Source organism: Oncorhynchus keta, chromosome 4 (assembly GCF_023373465.1).
Source record: "Oncorhynchus keta strain PuntledgeMale-10-30-2019 chromosome 4, Oket_V2, whole genome shotgun sequence".
Classification (NCBI taxonomy): Eukaryota; Metazoa; Chordata; class Actinopteri; order Salmoniformes; family Salmonidae; genus Oncorhynchus; species Oncorhynchus keta.
The window spans coordinates 69,463,979-69,483,357 of NC_068424.1; the positions used below are offsets into that span (position 1 = coordinate 69,463,979).

The 19,379-nt window shown below is 42.9% G+C and overlaps 1 protein-coding gene and 1 long non-coding RNA gene across 2 annotated transcripts; one reads left to right on the forward strand and one right to left on the reverse strand.

Moving 5' to 3' along the window:
• Nucleotides 1-415: 415 nt before the first annotated feature.
• LOC118381346 (uncharacterized) lies at nucleotides 416-6,670 on the reverse strand. Its single transcript, XR_008127877.1, has 2 exons — nucleotides 1,135-6,670; nucleotides 416-1,027 (listed from the first exon to the last, which is right to left on the reverse strand). It is a non-coding gene; the product is annotated as an uncharacterized LOC118381346 (long non-coding RNA).
• Nucleotides 6,671-12,834: 6,164 nt separating this feature from the next.
• LOC118384056 (uncharacterized) lies at nucleotides 12,835-18,976 on the forward strand. The gene is made up of 7 exons (XM_035770406.2): nucleotides 12,835-13,538; nucleotides 13,677-15,249; nucleotides 16,805-16,833; nucleotides 17,190-17,318; nucleotides 17,452-17,518; nucleotides 17,996-18,103; nucleotides 18,311-18,976. The coding sequence occupies exons 1-7, from the start codon at nucleotides 13,243-13,245 to the stop codon at nucleotides 18,974-18,976; spliced, it is 2,868 nt and encodes a 955-aa protein (XP_035626299.1). The 5' UTR covers nucleotides 12,835-13,242.
• The last annotated feature ends 403 nt before the right edge of the window (nucleotides 18,977-19,379 follow it).

The window sequence follows — 19,379 nt, forward strand, 5'->3', positions numbered from 1 at the left end:
TCAACTGACCTACCTGGTTAATTAAAAATGATAAATACACCCCCATTCCTTGGTTATGTAGGCTTATTCTACTCCGTAATGAAGATATACTTCAGGCCACAAATTGGATTTGTCAAATATGAAAGTACATCAAAACATGTCAAGTAAAATGGTAATGTACACCCAAATAAATCCAGGGAATTAAGTCAATATTGAAGACATTCTAATGAGGTATGACAGCACAATTTTGTACAGTTCATAGACTTTATTCATAAAATACAGTAAATTACACTAATTTCTTCAACTGCAAGTCATGTCTCAACCAATGACTGAACAAAATAAATTCCAGTAGAAACCAGTTTTGACATTTATGGGTTGGAAACAAGCCTAAGTAGAAACATTTTTGGAACAGTTCATATTTGGTTCCAATTGAGAATTTTATTGACGGAGACAGTTTCCACAAGGGGCACATACTAAACAGCCTCAATTACTATGGCAACTCATTATTTTAAGAGGTAATACTTGAACGATAAAAATAAAAAATTCACAATATGACCGTAGAACATACTTTATTTAACTACCTAGGTTCCCCTTTTCACTGGCTTACCCAACTAAGCAGCAGGTTGAGAAAAGCAAAGACACCGCAGGGAATTGAACCCCATCCTGAGGACTATCAGGAGTGCCACCACCGGAGTCTTTTGCTTTTTTTGCAAAAGGACAAAAAGCAAAACCTGGAAGAACAAAAACCAGAGGGTTTGTTCCCCCAGGAAAAGAAAAACCCTTGCACCTGCTGCTCTACACGAACCCGAAGAGTTTAGCATTGTCGCAAGCCTGAAACTAGAGGAAAAGACAACTGGTTTCCCCATCCCCAGCAAACCCATAGACACTTAATGCCATTAGAGCAATTCCACATTTTATCCATGATACCAGTAAGACAAAGTCACAACGTAGGTGTAAAGTCACAACGTAGGTGTAGATCTTATCACTGACATTGGTCCAGATTCAGAGGTCAGTAAAACTCACAAGGATTGGGCTGTTAGATTTGAAGCTGTAAAGACAAAAGAGGAACAATTAACCCCCCCCATCCCTGAAATTGAAAATATTTTAAGCTGTCATTTACTTTGACTGATAGAAACAGTACAAACCACAACCAACCGGTTTCTCTACACTGTTGCTCTCAACTTCCTAGAACTGGATCAAACCAAGACACTTCCCGTGACTCCCTGCAGCTGCAAGCACCCAGTAATGGCAAGTTCACTCAAGAGGCATCTGAAAGGAAGGAAGAAAGTGTTGCACCCACCCACCCAACATCAACTGGAATGTGCCTATTTTACACATTAACTATATGAAAGTTATGTTGTGCATTTTGAAGTTCAAAATGTTATGCAGAGCTGATAAGCATGCAGTGAAAAGGTTGTGTTAAAACATAGCCATGATGTGTTCAAAATCAAAAGGGAACCAAAACGACTTAACTTAGTAACCAAGAAACTGAAGTGATGCTCAATTTTCAGCAAGACAAGCTTTTGGCTCTTGATCTGAAAGTGACTGGGTTCTCAGTGTTCCATCACGCAGTTAGAGGCATAACAGATGCCAGCCAATTCATGACTATTTTACATAGGATGAGAAATTGTCACCTGAGAAACCAAAAGGGAGAAAGGAAAGGAGCACAGAGGGAGAGGAGTCTGAAGACCGTTGAGTGTGGGGGTGGGGTTTGACTAAGCTCAAGCGCGGAGGGGGTAGATGGTAGGTACGTCATTCAGGGGACACATTCATTTGCCGAGTTTCCTGCGACGGCGTTACATTCAGATGGAGGCGCAGTCAGCGGACAGTGAGACAAGATAATGATCTGAAACAAAGAGGTTTCTACACAAACCACCACAGTACTCACATAACATACATGACGTTTTACTCAACTTACTTTAAAGATGCAAAGCAGTAGGGCTCGGAGCCTAAGAAAAGGGCATATGCCAGTGAAAGCATGGCTTGATGATGGTTATTAACGATAGAAAGCCAGTTCAAGATGTACATTGAACCAAACTAAAACATGGCATGGGTCTGGAGTTCGATTTGAAATGAAGACTGAAAAGGTACACCAACACCTTACTACGTGCGCCAGGTCAGAAGACTTCATTCATGCTTCACCAAGACGCACTCAGATTTCTGTTGAGAAAAAGTGCAGAACCCCCCCCAACTACCAATCCAAAAGCAAAACAATTGCACAGTCCAAATTACAGCTGCACAGTTGCACAGTGTTCCTCAGCTACCTTAATTTGGGAACGCTGTCACAGTTGCATGACAGCTGCAAAGGAAAACCAATTATGCAGTTGAAGAGGAATGGAAGGCTACTACAATACAAGACTGCTTGCTCCTTGCACAGTTGAACAAGTGTTGGTAGCTGAGGAGAGTCAAAAGCTAACTAGAAATAGTCTAATGTAATGAAGGTGTTCAAACGGTCCTGCCTGTGTAGAGTTCAAAGGAGGGGCGATTCCTGTGGTCATGTCACGGGTAGATGGCAGGCTTCGTTTGGGCTTTTGTAATTCTGAAAGATCAAAAACAAACAGCCCTATGTATAGACCCACCCTCACAGCACTGACATTTGTTACCCGTAGACAAAATATGCTTTATAATTAGCATAAGTTTGAGTTGAAAAGTCTCCACCAGAAGAGATTTGCCCTCAGTGAAAGCACAGTAGTGCAACTTCTACATACCACAAGTAGCGGCAGTGTCGTTGTATCGCTAAGTAGATTCTTCTCTATTGAAGACGAATCAACTACGGCAGCAATAGTGCCCCTTCAGACAACCAGGTGCCATGTCATAAATTCCCACATTTGGACATACAAGCTGGATTGAACTTATCTGAAACCGTCACTTTCCACCTTGTAAGAGCTGCCATCAAGCCCAGGTCACTTCCGTGATCTAAAAGCACCAAGCTAAGTCATACCTGCAAAAGCACAAGAAAAGCCCCCACACAAGAGTCCCCCAGAATAACAAATGCATACCAAAACTGTCTTCAATCACAAAAAGCTATGCATTTATTACCAATTATAATTCCTTGACAATGTTCCGTTGCATCAATACAAAACATTTAACTAATTTGCAAAGGCGTGCAATTAAGGCAAGGTGCCAAATGTCATTAATGAAATAGAAAATGTGAAAACATTTTTAAGGGACCTTACTTGAGACCTAATGAGGTGTTTTGAAGCAATAGTAAACCTTGACAAACAATGAGTTAAGGCGTTCCTGTTGATCTTCAGTACTGAAAGCGTAGGACACAGCACACTGGAAAACGCAAAAGGGAAAACAAGACTTCCACCATTCCCACCCATACAGTAACCAACCCACTATCAAAATTGTATTAACAGTTGCTAAAATACAATTAAAAAACAAATTCACATACACAATAACTTTACACAAGAAACAGTTAAATACCACTGGCCTCAAGGCATCAGCTGTTCTCCTTAAGACGGGGGAGATGTAGACCTCCAGTCTCTTTCATTGAGGGGTGGGTCATAATCTGGAAGAGTCACAGTTAAGCCCTCCCCTGACCCCAGAAACCCCAAATGCAAATTTCAACTCCAGGATATAAAATGCACCAGTCTAAAAGTTAAGTTACCACACTCCCTAGGAGAACACCGCAAGTTCACATCCCAAAAGGTGGCCCGCCTCCTGCTACATCATTGTAGACACCAAGGAATATCCACACCACAACGCAAAAGGACAGCCGAAAGACGTGGACCACTGGGTTGACTCCTTGCTCCTCAAACATCAACGCTAATCATTTGGATCTTTAAAATGCTGCTTTACACGAAGCTGTGTGAAAAAAAATTCTAGGAAATATTTGATTAACACCCCCACAACCCTCCCAGAACCCAAGTGTGTATCCCTACAAAATATAGGAAGAAAAACAGTATAAGCAAATGATTAACTCGCTACAGAAAACCAGTACAAAATACCTTCCTACATGATTTTAACACCAGAGATTTCCCTTGATCCATCCTTAGAATGATCTGTTTCGGGAACGTGCTCAACCGTTTTCATTAATGTGGTGGGCAGTACTAATGAGGGACTTCCTTGGATGGTCAGGTTTGCTTTAAGGTGCGAGCCTGTGAAAAGAAGAACTTGGAAAGTCTCCCCCCCCACCATCCACAAATGCACCAGTTTGACCAATACTACAAATGAAATGCAGGGATAATAATCCCTTTCAGTTACCATTACAAATAGCCAAATAGAAATTTGATATCAATATTTGAGGGAAATAGTTACTCCCCACATGATCATCGCATGCATTTAAACTCACTGCTCACTTTAACCAGCAGATGTAGCTGCTCAGCACCAAAGCAGCACGAACGTACAGAAGAATTTCGACTCTCAACACTCCCATGTAGACCACTTCTCAGGGGAGTAGACTTATTGAACTCAATGAAGAAACTCCTCCGCCCAGGGGGGTACTACATCTGCGCTGCAGGAGGGTGAAATCCTTTAAGACAGTCCTCTCGCCAGTGCACTCTACCAAGTAGGCCAAGGGGGACTCATCACAGCAGACAGGAAGAGGCCAAAACCAGGAAAATTAACACTTTACCTGAAAGAGGAAGAAAACTTCGCGAGAAAATGTTTTGACAGATTTAATATGGACTAATTTCAAAGATGTTGGCCTAGTTAAACATTACCCGATACCGCTACCCATCATACAAACACTTGTCACTTGCGAAGCTAGTTGACCCTTTTACTCGTCTGCCTCATTTCTGCTGGGACCCACTGGCTGCATTGGGGCAACGCTCGACCTGGGACTGGTCCGCTCTCAGCTCGCTACCCTGCCATCTGGCGCGCTCCCTCTGATGAAAACTGCTGCGTTCCGCTCGCTCAACTGGGTCCCATCGGCTCCTCCCGCGATCCACCTGGATCCTGCCTGGCTCCCCGCTGGTCCTACCAGTTTCCCTCTGCCTGGTTCTTGCCTGATCCTGAAGTCGTCCTTCCTCATCTGATCAAACTGCATACTAAGTGCCCACCCACCCCTTAATTTTTTTTTTTTTTTTTTAAACTCAGTCCATTCTTCTACAGCAAAATCTTCTTTTCTTCACCAACTAGAGCAAATTGTGTTTAGATAAAGTTTATCAAATCTGAATGAAGCGTGACAAAGCATTGTCACGAGCCTGCACCTCCTTCACCTACCGCTAGTGCTAGCAAAGCAACTGATGTACTTGGAAATGTAACCGGCAGCACATCTTGTTCATTTTAGGCTCAAAACATTTTTACTTCTTGAAGCAGCTTAAATGACCGACAAACAGGCACCGTTGGCCTAAATAATCTTCCAATATTTAGTTTGCTATTGAAATAAAGTTTCACAACAGAAGCACATATTGTGTTTCACTTCAGGTTGAAAACCAAAAACAATAAATATAACTCAAATGATCAAAAGGCCAATGCAGCACAACTTACAATATTCAGTTGGCTATTCAAGAGGCTTCACAACTTTTGAAAGGATAGTCTTGTACCTTGGTTCCCTTTTCACTACAAAATTATTTTTCCTGATGCGCAACCAACTAAAAGCAACACTTCTAACGCACTGAAGTATATCAACTGCCTCGGATAAGGGACCTACACTCAACTTGATCTTCAAATATTTAGCTGGCCATTATCCGTGTCTTCACAAGATGGCTGTCTTGTAAGTGGTATATTTTACTGCCCATTCCCAAGGGCTAAAATTTCTCTTGTAAACTAGTCTTCATTTTAGGTTAAGAAAATAGTATACGCATTGAAGTGGCTATACTGCCTCGGATAAGTGGGACCTACGCTCAATTTCTATTCAAATATTTAGCTGGCTATTCGAACGGCTTCACTCCATACGGTTCTGGTCTTGTAACTTAGCCTAGTGGTTAGAGCGTTGGACTAGTAACCGGAAGGTTGCGAGTTCAAACCCCCGAGCTGACAAGGTACAAATCTGTCGTTCTGCCCCTGAACAGGCAGTTAACCCACTGTTCCCAGGCCGTCATTGAAAATAAGAATATGTTCTTAACTGACTTGCCTGGTTAAATAAAGGTAAAATAAAATAAAAAAAATTTCAACTACACTTATACAACCTGATCTTTTCATGAGCGTTAAAACATTTTTACTTCAGATAGCTGCGATTTTTTAAAAATCAGGCCTAAAACTGCGCCACAACACGCGCATTTTGCTAAGTAAATACGCCTTCTTGGCTAGGTACCGTAGTTAACAAATGTGACATTTTCGCTTTTACTTAGCGTAGATAACTCAGCTGAAATAACCAATATTCTGTGTTTAACTACGTAACTGACGAGCATAACAACAATACCCTGCCACCTAAAGATAACCTTGTTGTGGCTTTCATCTTTCAGAACGGACACGTCAGTTTGATAGTTTCCTATAGATATGTTAATCTTATTGCATACGAATAGTAAGTAATTCAGTACTCAAGTAAAAGCAACCATGGCAAAAAAAAGCTGAGGCAACAAATAATGTAGGCGTCGAAAGACAAGCTAGCAGGTAACGTTAGATAGCTACTTTATCTGATCACTTTAAACTACTATACTACAGTCACACGAGACCTGTTACATATTAGTCTTAGCTATCATTCGTCACTTCTAAAATTAAAGTAAACTAATAAGATATTCAGGAAAAAATACATCTTGACGAAAACGAACCGTCAGTCGCCACAACACACTAAAACGGCATCAATTTTGAGTTGGAAGGGGGTTGCGGGTGGTATTTATACACGAGTTGTGATGCGGCAAACGTCACAATGAGAATACCTCCGACCGAGTGATTTACGAAATAGGGCCACATTTGTCGCGATTTATAAAATGGCTGCGTACTTTTACTTACACCCTTTTTACTTCACCGTGAAACATAAGCGAACAAACCTACTAATTTTAATGTATGGTCATGAAAAGGGTTTTGGTAAATGTGGAGGTCTATCTATATACTGTACATTTGTCAAAAACAGCGTCAAACTTGCCAACCATAATACAGTACTGTAAATAGTACCATTATGTATTTTGACGTGTTCTCATTTCGCGGGTTACAAAGGCTGCTGTTGTAAGAGGGAGTCATTCGACATACTTTTTGAATAACAACAGCTGACGTCAACGCATTTGGTGCTCGGATAAATACATAGCAAGATGTGAACAGTCCATACAACCCGGATTAAACTGGAATTCACTGGTTCATTCTACCGGGTCTACTTCCCATATACTGCATTGCTGAATTTGAATTTGCTTCATGTCGAACACTATGTAGCCTACCAACCAATAAATCACACCCGTTTTTTAAACAATGTAACAACTAGACATTTGTAGAAGAGCTAGTTGATAACTGTGGGAGAGCAAACCAGTTTCCTTTTACTTTAACAAAAATAAGCTGAGGAGCTGTAAAATGACTCATCATTGGCATTCCAAATTTAACATAATCAGAAAAAAACTCAAGATGGCTACAGTAGCCCATAACAAACCTGATATGCTGTAAAAGAAAAGTGATGATAATTAATGTAGCCTACATCAGCAACCAAACCACTATCTACCTATCTATTCATCAGCAGGGTTGTTTGTGTTTTGTAATGAGCTTTTCCATTAGATATCTTGGCACAACAAAATGTTTGAATTATCTAGGTCAATCTGTCTTTTTAGACACCCAATTATCAATATCAGCTCACCAAGGACATTTTTTGCCTCTCAAATCTAGAAGATTCTACAAAAGAATCTTGAGAATCTAACAAAAGTCTCAGTATGTGATTGTGAATCTGTGTGGAAAAGTACAGACTGCACTCTGGAGGGCATAGGAATGAGTTTGCCTTCACCACCAGATGGCACAAAGCTACTTCACAGAATTCCTGCATCACTCGCTAGTTAGATGTCGTGATGGCGATCAAACTAGGAATTAATCATCTCTCAAAGCAATGCAGGAGGCCCCAAAGCCTATTATTGGATCTGAGTAGGTTGTCCCGAGTGGCGCAACGGTCTAAGGCACTACAGACACCCTAGTTCGATTCCAGGCTGTATCACAACCGGCCGGGATTGGGAGTACCATAGTGCGGCACACAATTGGCCCATAGTCATCTGGGTTTGGCCTGTGTAGGTCGTCATTGTAAATAAGAATTTGTTCTTAACTGGCTTGCCTAGTTAAATAAAGGTTCTTTTTTTTTTTTAAACATCACAATGAAATCATAAGGGACAAGCACAGACTAGTCTAGCAGGTTTATGAAGGAGAGTACAGTCTTAGAATAAAAGGTGCTATCTAGGTGCTATAGGAGAACCATTTTTGGTTACCTTTTTGAGTTCCATGTAGAACCCTGTCCACAAGATGTTTCTACAGTGCCTTCAGAAAGTATTCTGTCCACTCAAGAGGAAGCATCTCACTGTAACCAGTGCCTGTAAATTGGTTCAGATTATTAATCAACCTACCAAGGTGTTTACAAACACTACAGGAACAAGATCATCCACATCTATTGATCACATTTTTACTAATACTATAGAAATTTGTTCTAAAGCTGTATCCGTACCCACTGGATGCAGTGATCTCAATATAGTGGCTATTTCCAGAAAAGCCTAATTTCTGAAAACTGGGCCTAAAATAGTGTATAAGAGATCATACAAAATATTTTGCTGTGACTCTTATGTGGATTATGTTACAAACATTTGTTGGAACTGATGTGATTAATAAGGAGCATCCAGGTGCTGCACTTGATGAATTTATGAAATAGTTGACAAACATGCACCTGTTAAGAAACTGATTGTTAGAACTGTTAAGGTAAACTGTATGGTTGAAAGAGATGGGGCAAAAGGAGTGGCAATAAGTTTAGCTGCGCATCTGACTGGCTGACCTACTGCAAATTGAGAAATGATGTGACTAAACTCAACAAAAAGAAGAAGAAACTGTATTATGAAGCCAAGATCAATGATACAAAGAATGATGGAAAAAAAATTGGAATACTTTAAATTAAAGTTATGGGCAGAAATTAAATTAAACTCCATCTTTCATCAAATCAGATGGCGTAGTCATCCCAAAATCATTTGATGTTGCCAATTAGTGGGCAAACTTACGCAGGAAATTCCAACAACAAACAGCGAGCCATTGTACTCATGCATAAAAAAAGAAAAGCATTGCAAGTTTAAATTTAGTAAAGTTTGTGTGGGAGAGGTGGAAAAATATTGTTATCAATCAATAATAACAAACCTCGTGGCATTTACAACTAAGATGGAAAGCTACTAAGGATGGTAGCTAACTCTATAGCCAATCCCATCTGTCATATCTTTAATCTGATCCTAGAGAAAAGTCTTTGTCCTCAGGCCTGGAGGGAAGCCAAAGTAATTTCCGCTACCCAAGAGTTGTAATGCAGCGTTTACTAGTTCTAACAACAGACCGTTCCGTTTGCTGCCAGCTCTTAGCAAACTGTTAAAAAAATTTGTTTGACCAAATACAATGCTATTTCTCTGTAAACAAATTAACAACATATTTTCAGCATGCTTATAGAGAAAGGCACTCAACATCTACTGCATTGACACGAATGTCTGATGATTGGTTGAAATAAATTGATAATAAGAAGATTGTGGGAGCTGTACTATTACATTTCAGTGCAGCTGTTTGATATTATTGACCATGACTTGTTGACAAAACGTACTGTATGTGTTATGGCTTTTCAACCTCTGCCAAATCGTTGATTCAGAGCTGTCTATCTAATAGAACGCACAGAGTTTTCTTATGTCAAATGTAAAGCATGGTGTACCACAGGGCAGCTCTCTAGGTCCTTTACTCTTTTCTATTTTTACCAATGACCTGCCACTGGCATTAAACAAAGCATGTGTGTCCATGTATGCTGATGATTGAACCATATACGCAAAAGCAACCACAGCCAATGAAGTCACTGAAACCATTAACAAAGAGTTGCAGTCTGTTTTGGAATGGGTGGCCAGTTATAAACTGGTCCTGAACATCTCTAAAACTAATAGCATTGTATTTGGTACAAATCATTCCCTATGTTCTAGACCTCAGCTGAATCTGGTAATGAATGGTGTGGCTGTTGAACAAGTTGAGGAGACTAAATTACTTGGTGTTACCTTAGATTGTAAACTGTCACGGTCGAGAACATATAGATTCAATGGTTGTAAAGATGGGGAGAGGTCTCTCCGTACTAAAGAGATGCTCTGCTTTTTTGACCCAACAGATTCAAAAAGCAAGTCCTGCAGGTTCTAGTTTTGTCTGATCTTGATTATTGTCCAGTGGTGTGGTCGAGTGCTGCAAGGAAAGACCTAGTTAAACTGCCCACACAACGCCATACACGTGGTCTGTGGTTGTGAGGCCGGTTGGATGTACTGCCAATGGTAGAGAAATGAGCATTAAATGGTCTGGCAACAGTTCTGGTGGACATTCCAGCAGTTAGCATGCCAATTGCATGCTCCCTCAAAACTTGAGACTGTGGCATTGTGTTGTGTGGCAAAACTGAACTTTAGAGTGGCCATTAATTGTCTCTAGCACAAGGTGCACCTGTGTAATGATTATTCTGTTTAATCTGTGTAATCATTCTCTCAGGTAGATGGATTATCTTGGCAAATGAGATATGCTAACTAACAGGGATGTAAACAAAGTTGTGCACAAAATTACAGAGAAATATCCTTTTTGTGCATATTTTATATATTTGTGTTCAGTGTAAGTACACTTTGGATGGTGTATCAATACACCCAGTCACTACAAAGATACAGGCGTCCTTTCTAACTCAATTGCCAGAGAGGTAGGGAACCGCTCAGGGATTTCACCATGAGGCCAGTTACAGTTAGAGTTTAATGGCTGTGATAGGAGAAAATTGAGGATGGATCAACAACATTGTGTTACTCCACAATACTAACCTAAATGACAGAGTGAAAAGAAGGAAGCCTGTACAGAATAAAATATTATAAATATTCCAAAACATGCATCCTGTTTGCAATAAGGCACTAAAGTAAAACTGCAAAAAATGAGGCAAGATATTAACTTTATGTCCGGAATACAACGCATTATGTTTGGAGCAAATCCAACACAACACATCACAGAGTACCACTCTTCATATTTTTAAGCATTGTGGTGGCTGCATCATGTTATGGGTATGCTTGTCATCGGCAAGGACTAGGGAGTTTTTTGGGAGATAATTAGAAACGGAATAGAACTCAACACAGGCAAAATCCTACAGGAAAATCGGGTTAGTCTGCTTACCAACATACAATGGGAGACAAATTCACCTTTCAGCAGGACAATAACATAAAAAATAAAATAAAATATAAAATATTGTACAATCCAGATGTGCAAAGCTCTTGGAGATTTACCCAGAAAGACTCACAGCTGTGATCGCTGCCAAAGGTGATTCTAACATGTATTGACTCAAGGGTGTAAATAATTATGTAACTGTATTTAATTTTCAATACAATACATACCTTTGCAAACATTTCTAAAAACAAGTGTTCACTTTATCATTATGGGGTATTGACAATCAATTTCATCCATTTTGAATTCAGGCTGTAACACAACAATATGTGGAGTAAGTCAAGGGGTATGAATACTTTCTGAAGGCACTGTACATGGAACCAAAAAGAGTTCCACCTGGAACCAAAAAGGCTTCTCTTCTCCTAAGGGGACAGCCAAAGAATCCTTTTGGGAAACTTTTTTACTAAGAGTGTAGCCTAAAGAACAACGGCCTAGCCTATTATAGCACATGTCAAACAAGACATACATCACACAATCTAGTACACCCAAATACAAAAAGCACACACACACACACACACACACACACACACACACACACACACACACACACACACACACACACACACACACACACACACACACACACACACACACACACACACACACACACACACACACACACACACACACACACACACAAATACAATACAACATACTGGGTTGTGACTGAACATGTACATTTTTAATGACACAATCTATCAGTCGCTCCAGGCGAAAAACACTATCAGTCATTGTGTTTTCATTTTTAGAGGACTGGGCAGCCTGCTCTCTTAGGCAACTAATCTATTGATCGGGGAGAGTAGGGAGTGTAGTTCTGTCCTCTGGATGTTGGTAGTTTAAGCATCCCATCATAAACTGAAAAGATTCAATGTAACCATGTCTTGTCTGGTGGGGGTTTAAACAGGATATATGTTTTGACTTTTTAAAGCTTTTGTTTAGGCTTTGTTTAGTTAACAAATGTGGTAAATAAGCTGTTTCAGTTTCCACCTTATTTGCATATAGATAATGACTAGTCCCTGTTAGGCATGGGTGTGAGTTACACAAACAAACAATTGTTACCGCAAATTTGCATTGAATGGTCATTGATGATCCTTGAGTTTTAAATTGATAGGTCTGACATCAAGGGTGTCAAAGTAATTTGGGGTGCCATTTGTAAAACATAATGGTCTGTAGGGCCAAACATTGGCAAACAAAAAGTTGATTTACATGCCTCTATTTAGTAGCCTATTGTCACGGTATAGTGTCGGCCTCAACAGAATTACATGTGAATTCACTTCTATTAGGCAGCTGGAGTTGGGAGTACAAGTCTGGGCCCACATTCAACCAGATGGCAGGCTACAAAATGGCCCCTAGGCTGCATGTGTTTCATGTTTGACAAGCCCTACCTTACTCTCAGACTGACTGTAGTGAAACTGGGGGTCAAGGCCTACATATAATCCATAATCATCAATGATAATAGGCCTGTAAGTGCGCCGCTAGAGGCCAAGGGTAACCCCAAATTTATATCAATAATCCAGAGCAATAGGCTAAATGAACTGCACTAATGTTCTTGTTCCAGCTGTGTCGGTTCGATCCGGTTCTGCATTCACAAGGACAATTGTCTGTCTCGCGCTTTCAATTGGTTCGATGAAACACCACTACATCAGGATTCGATGCAGTTCGACTGATGTTGGGTCAGGGATGTGGCATATTTCTTCCACTGTCACGCAGCTATTCTAGAGTTGGAGGGTGAGGGAGACAGATGGATAGCACCAAGATGAGAGGCTGATAAACTGTCCAGAATAACTTAACAGCTGGATACTTCATTGAGATAATTACTTTCCCCTTTCAGCAGAAACAGCGTTGGGTTAGATATTTGGAAACATTTCAGATTTTCTTTTAAATTAGACCCATTTTGGAAATGTAGGCATTTGTGGTGCACATATCTTGAAGGATTTCGTATTAATTGCTCATTCATAGAGAACATAAGTAATACTGGTAACCAGCTGACAGAGTGATGGTTGTTCATCTTCTGGAGCTATGATCTCTGAGGCTGACAGACAGGGAGCAGTTAGACCCAAGAGGTTACCATCAGACGGGCACAGGGACAGGGACCGCAGCCCTAGACAGAGAGCAGAAGCTGATCAACACTATGTTTTACAGGAGAGACATCAGGAGGGCATCGACGACCTCCCTGCAGGGAAGAGACAAATGATGGAGAAGTTTTTCACTCCTGTTCATAGTCCTTCTCCAGGTGGGATGAAACCAGGGAAGCACTGCCATCACAACCCCGATCATTGCCACCAGCACCGGGATCAAGAAAGGGAGACACACAGGTAGGATCATTATTGAGTTTCTCTTTTGTTAAAGTTTCCTTTTTTAAACAGTTATGAGGAATGCACATTTGATGAAGACTATAATTGAGTGTGGTTATTGAATGAATACACCATTACAACTTAATCTCTCAATATCAGCTACAGCAGGTTACGGGACAATGATAGACGCAGCAGTGAAAGCCACGGTCACCACCATACCCATGGTAACCATCTCCAAGATGACCAGGAGCAACCCCTTAGACGCCACCATCACCATCCTCAGCACCTTCATCACGATGACGAGATGTCGGACCACCACACCACCGTCACCCTCTCCAGAGCATCTTCCTCCTCCCTCTCATCTTCCCCCCCCGACTCTTCCACCGAATGGTCCTCTGAGGCCGGCATTGACGACAAGTTCTCCATGAAGCACGTCAGCCGGCCGCAGCATACCATGTCCTGCTCCAACATTGCGGGAGGACGACAGTTCCGTGATGACGACAGCGAGCTGCAGGTGTCTGCCACTGTCAAACAGGGGCGAATTCACGGAGGAGGCAGTCCTGGGACCCATCCTCGGGCCCTGGGGAGGGGAGGACGAGAGCCCAGCTACTCCGAGCTAAACCGAAGCCACAGCCGCAGTGAAGAGGGGCTGCTGCAGAACACAGGAACTGACAAAGGGAAAGTACGGACACCCCCACACCTGAAGCACGGATCCCTCTACAAGACAGCCAGCCTGAGCCGGAGCCTGGCTTTCAGTGAAGAGGTCTTGGCTGGGCCGAAGAGGGCGGTGTCTTTTATCCAGCTCCCCAGTAAAGGCATCCTGAAAAACAAGGAGGCGCCACGGGACATCCGCAAGGCCAAGTCCATGGAGGTGCTGTCCCCCCGGGTGGCAGGCAAGGCGACAGGGCCCAAGGGGAAGCAGGATGTGGATGCTCTGAAGAATGCAGCCAGGCAGAGCATGGTGAAGGGGAAGATACAGTTCTCTGCCTTCCTGGATGAGATCACTAAACAGGTCATCAGCCCCGCCCGTCTCAACACTCTGGGGGTCCCTGTCGAGACCGTAGGACCGGGTCCAGCCAAAGCCCCAGCTTCCCCCAAATCTCAACTGAAAAGTCAGCCCCAGCTTCCCTCGAAAAAGCTGGGAGATGGGCAGGGGGAAGAGAGGGAGCCGGCTACTAAACCGCAGGCTCTGCCTAGGAAACTGAGGAATGCCTCTGACGCACGGTCACAGAAAATATCTCTCCCTGCAAAGTTTGGGTATGAAAGCAAGAACCACACTCCTCGTCTAGGCAGCCCCCCAACCCTCCACTCCAGCCAACCCTACCCACCCCACCCACCAGCTGGCTATGAAGACGAACCAGCTTCCCTGCCTGACTTCCAGGGTCCTGTTGGTAATAGGCATGGGCGGTATGGCCCGCTTCTTACAGATGGCACTGTCAGCTCCAGCCCTGAGCCCAGCCATCACAAACACCGGAGCTACAAACACCTTGATCAGAGCCACAGGCCCAGCCATAGCCCACCTTCATCTCCACACACCCAGCAGCCCCAGCTACCCCATCACGCCCTGATCCACACACATTCCCCTCCTCCAGTACAAGGGCCAAAGTCGGAGTCTCCTTCCAGCAAGTCGGACTCATCCCGGAACAGAGAACAAGACACGGCCAGCCCCAACTCTGAGCAGAATGACCGCCACAGCCAGTCAACCTACCGCTGGTGTCCTACTTCATATAGGGTGAAAAATAACGGATGTCAACTTCAGATGTAGGATCTTAATTTGTGCAAGTTTGCTACAGGAGGAAAATAATCCTGCAGTAAATGGACATTTCTTATGTAGATTACAATTAATGGACATTTTTGTAGGGGTTGATACATTTCTCGTTAGGGCAAATCAAGTCTGAAATTTCAAAGTAAAAATGTCTAACTTTAGAAGCCTTTGAAAAACTTAAATACACCACACGTTTGTATTTCCTGCTCTACAGGAAAATTCTCAGCGACAAAAGAGTGATCAAATTAAGATCCTACATCTGTATGCCGATGGAGTCAGAGAGTCTAAATACATACTATAGATAGTAGGTCCTTACTGTGGAGTTAGGTAAATCATACTATAGAAAGTAGGTCCTAACTGTAGAGTTAGGTAAATCATGCATTGATGTCGTTGTGATACCCAAGTAGGATTTGTCCCAATGTTGTTTATTTCTTTAATGGGGCGGCAGGGTAGCCTAGTGGTTAGAGCGCTGGGCTAGTAACCGGAAGGATTGCAAGTTCAAATCCCTGACCTGACAAGGTACAAATCTGTCGTTCTGCCCCTGAACAGGCAGTTAACCCACTGTTCCTAGGCCGTCATTGAAAATAAGAATTTGTTCTTAACTGACTTGCCTAGTAAAATAAAAAATGTTCTCAAAGTGATTCAAACCACACAGGGAGTGTCAGTTAGTGTCCTAAACCACAAAGTAGCAGTTATATAAGGAGAACTCAAGCGTCATCCTCTGTCCGTGACGCTTGTCCACATAAAGTAACCTTTATAGGCGTTGTGTTGCATTTGGAATAACACGCTACCCAATGTGAAAGGGCCAGCTAGCACAGAGAGGACCAGCTAGTACAGAGAGGGACAGCTAGCACAGAGAGGTTCATTTAGCACAGAGAGTGCCAGTTGGCACAGAGAGGGCCAGCTAGCACAGAGAGGACCAGCTAGCACAGGGAGGGCCAGCTAGCACAGAGAGGACCAGCTAACACAGAGAGGACCAGCTAGCACAGAGAGGACCAGCTAGCACAGGGAGGGCCAACTAGCACAGAGAGGACCAGCTAACACAGAGAGGACCAGCTAGCACAGGGAGGGCCAAATAGCACAGAGAGGACCAGCTAGCACAGAGAGGGCCAGAGTAACCCTGCTGTGGCTCTGGCTCTATTAACGTCACTGATCCATATCTGACACACAATCCATAGCTTTTCTTGGAGAGTATGAACTCAAGTTCAATAAACAATCCCTTTCGCCCTGTTATGTCCCTATTATTCTCTCTGTCATTTTCATCTCAGTCCAAAAAACATTCAATTCAGTTTATGAAACTTTATTAGCAAGTGAAGAAACTGCACTGTACATTTTCAAAGCTTATAGTAAAAATATCAAAAGTGAGTGATGTGTACAGTAATGAGTCAAATAATAGTCAAAGAAAAAAAAAGTTGATAACATTACTAATACAACTAATAGAAAGAACTGTATTAAAAGTTATTAAATTAGAAAATCAATGAGAGTTATCTTTAATCTTCTCTTTTGCTGTCTCTCTCCACAGGCCTTGACGGATGACATAGGCGAACTCCAGTGAGTGTGATTTTTTCCTTCTTCTCCTCCTCTCCTCTCTGTTTATCGATGCACTCTAAAGAGCATGCTTTTGATTGGGAAATGTCACTGGATATGGATTGCACTAATGGCTTCCAGAGCTCTCTCATCACCTCCATCAGTAAAGATGGATGAAGAACATGTTCAGATAAACTGTATGAAAAATGTGTGTAACAATGGTACAACGCACAGCGTTCAGTCTGGATTGCCTCGGCTATGTGAAATCTCTAGAAGCTGACATGAGCTGCATCTAATGTGCTAGAATGGCCTCCTCAGGAAATGTGACTGCATTTTAAAAAGAAAACTACATCTCCCATGATCCTCCTGTGTGTAAATAGGACACTGCAGGAGGAGAATGCTGAGCTGCACCAGAACCTGATGCAAACAGTGGTCTGCATCGAGAGCCTGGAGGTGGAGCTAGCCAGGGCCAGGGAGGAGCTTAGCCACATGAAGGAGAAGTTCAAGAGGTCAGGGCTTATGATAATATGATGACGGCAGTGGAGGCTGGCATTGGAGGAGCTATAGGAGGACGGGCGTACAAAATAGGCCCAGAATTCATAGCCAGACCCCTGCTTATGATGCTGTCTCTCTCTGCTGCAGGCTCCAGGACACACACACAGGTACCCAGCACACCAACAGCCTTCTGGTGGAGAAACTGCACTCAGCGGTAAGAATCAGGTCAAACATGAAAGATGGAGAGTCAAAAGAGAGCGAGAGTGTGGCCTCCCGAGTGGTGCAAGGCACAGCTACTAGAGATTCTGGGTTTGAGTCCCGGCTCTGTAGCAGCTATCCTTGTCCCATCACGCACTAGCAACTCCTGTGGCTGGCTGGGGGCAGTGCGCGCTGTCATGTTTTCCACGACACATTGGTGCGGCTGGCTTCTGGGTTAAGTGGGCATTGTGGCTTGGCTGGGTTGTGTTTCGGAGGGCGCATGGCTCTTGACCTTTGCCTCTCCCAAGTCCATGAGAGAGAGAGACATAGAAACATACATTGTTCTGAATATCCTTCTCCCGCTCTGTTACCTCTACAACAAACAGTGTTGTGTTGACTGATGTCCTCTGTTCAGTTGTTGAAGACTTAGAGCACAATTAGTACTACTGTTATACCATCTGTAGTGAACATGTACTCTGTTCTATCCCTGCAGACTGAGAGCCTTAGCTCTGAGAGGAAGTATATGGTGCAGCGTATCGCCCATCTCAGCACAGAGCTGGAGAAGGCCAATGACACCATTGCCTCTCTGGAGAACATCAATGTGAGCACAGCACCATCTACTGTGCAAAACCCACACTTTCTTTGTAAAGTTGATAGTGGCCTTACATTAAAACACTGTATCCATAATCTCCTCAACTCGTGTTCAGCTCATTGCTACCTACATGATCATTTCTTGTAACTCCTCTACTGGTTTCTCTGTGTCTGTTGTAATTGTATGAACTGAGAGGATGTCTGTGCTGTCCTCCAGGTTCCCTGTCTGATCAAGGAGCTCCTAGAGAAGCACTTTGACTCTGGAGACGCTGTCAAGCAGTTCCTGAAGAACGCCTTGAAAACCGGCCAATCTACGGGAGACATCGAATCACCGGCTCCAAAACTGGAGCAGAAGCCGTCTGATTGGTCAAGCATAGGACTGAGGGAGTTTGAGGCGGGTCCACAAAAGGTCACTGCTTTTATGCCCTGGAAGCAGGAGGAGGGGTTTGGGGTGATAGGTCAGACAGGAAATGAGGATTCTGGCTCGATGAGTCCCCCTTTCTCAATCGCTGACATCAGTATGGCTATATATAAGAAGCTAGCTGCCAGCCAAGCAGAAAGACAGCCCCGGCCTTCCAACTACCAACCTCACACTGACACCCCTCCCAACCCCTACCCTTTGGTGGAGTTGGGTACAGGGGGGGAGGGTTACCGTGTGCCTGCTGTCAAGGGGTGTGTGGCAGAGGCAGGGAGAGCAGCTGAGAGTAAGCAGGGTGCTGTTGTTGATGTGTCCTATCTGACGGCCCAGAGGGTTTTAGATGACTTCCTGCACCAGCTGACTCACCCAGAGGATGGGAGTGGAGGTGGGGGGAGGGGGCACAAGGCCAACGGGGAGGAGGAGGAGGAACTGACGAGAGGGGGGCGGAGTGAAAGGAACCTGTGAATTTCTGTAATTGTAATCTAATCTTGCATAGGCTAGGATTGTTCAAATTGTGATGGTTTCTTTGTGATGGTTTCAGGCCTGTAGTTCTGCATTTATCTGACTAACTAAATGTCACTATACATTTGAGTGATAGCATTGTAAGTATTACATTCTTCCTTCCCAAATGTCTTGTTGTGCAGTGGTAAAGAAAGTATTAGACTTAAACAACTCATTTACATACTCACAGAATATAATAATTGATTAAAGTTTACAATGTGATACAGTTCCTTCTTTCCCTTATGAAGTGATGCAGAATTGAAATAGTTTTTGGTTCGTGTCTAGACAGTGAGTAGAATTTTCTATTTTATAACAATGACCGCTATTTTGTAAGCTCCAGTAAGCCAATGAAGTAACCTTCATATCT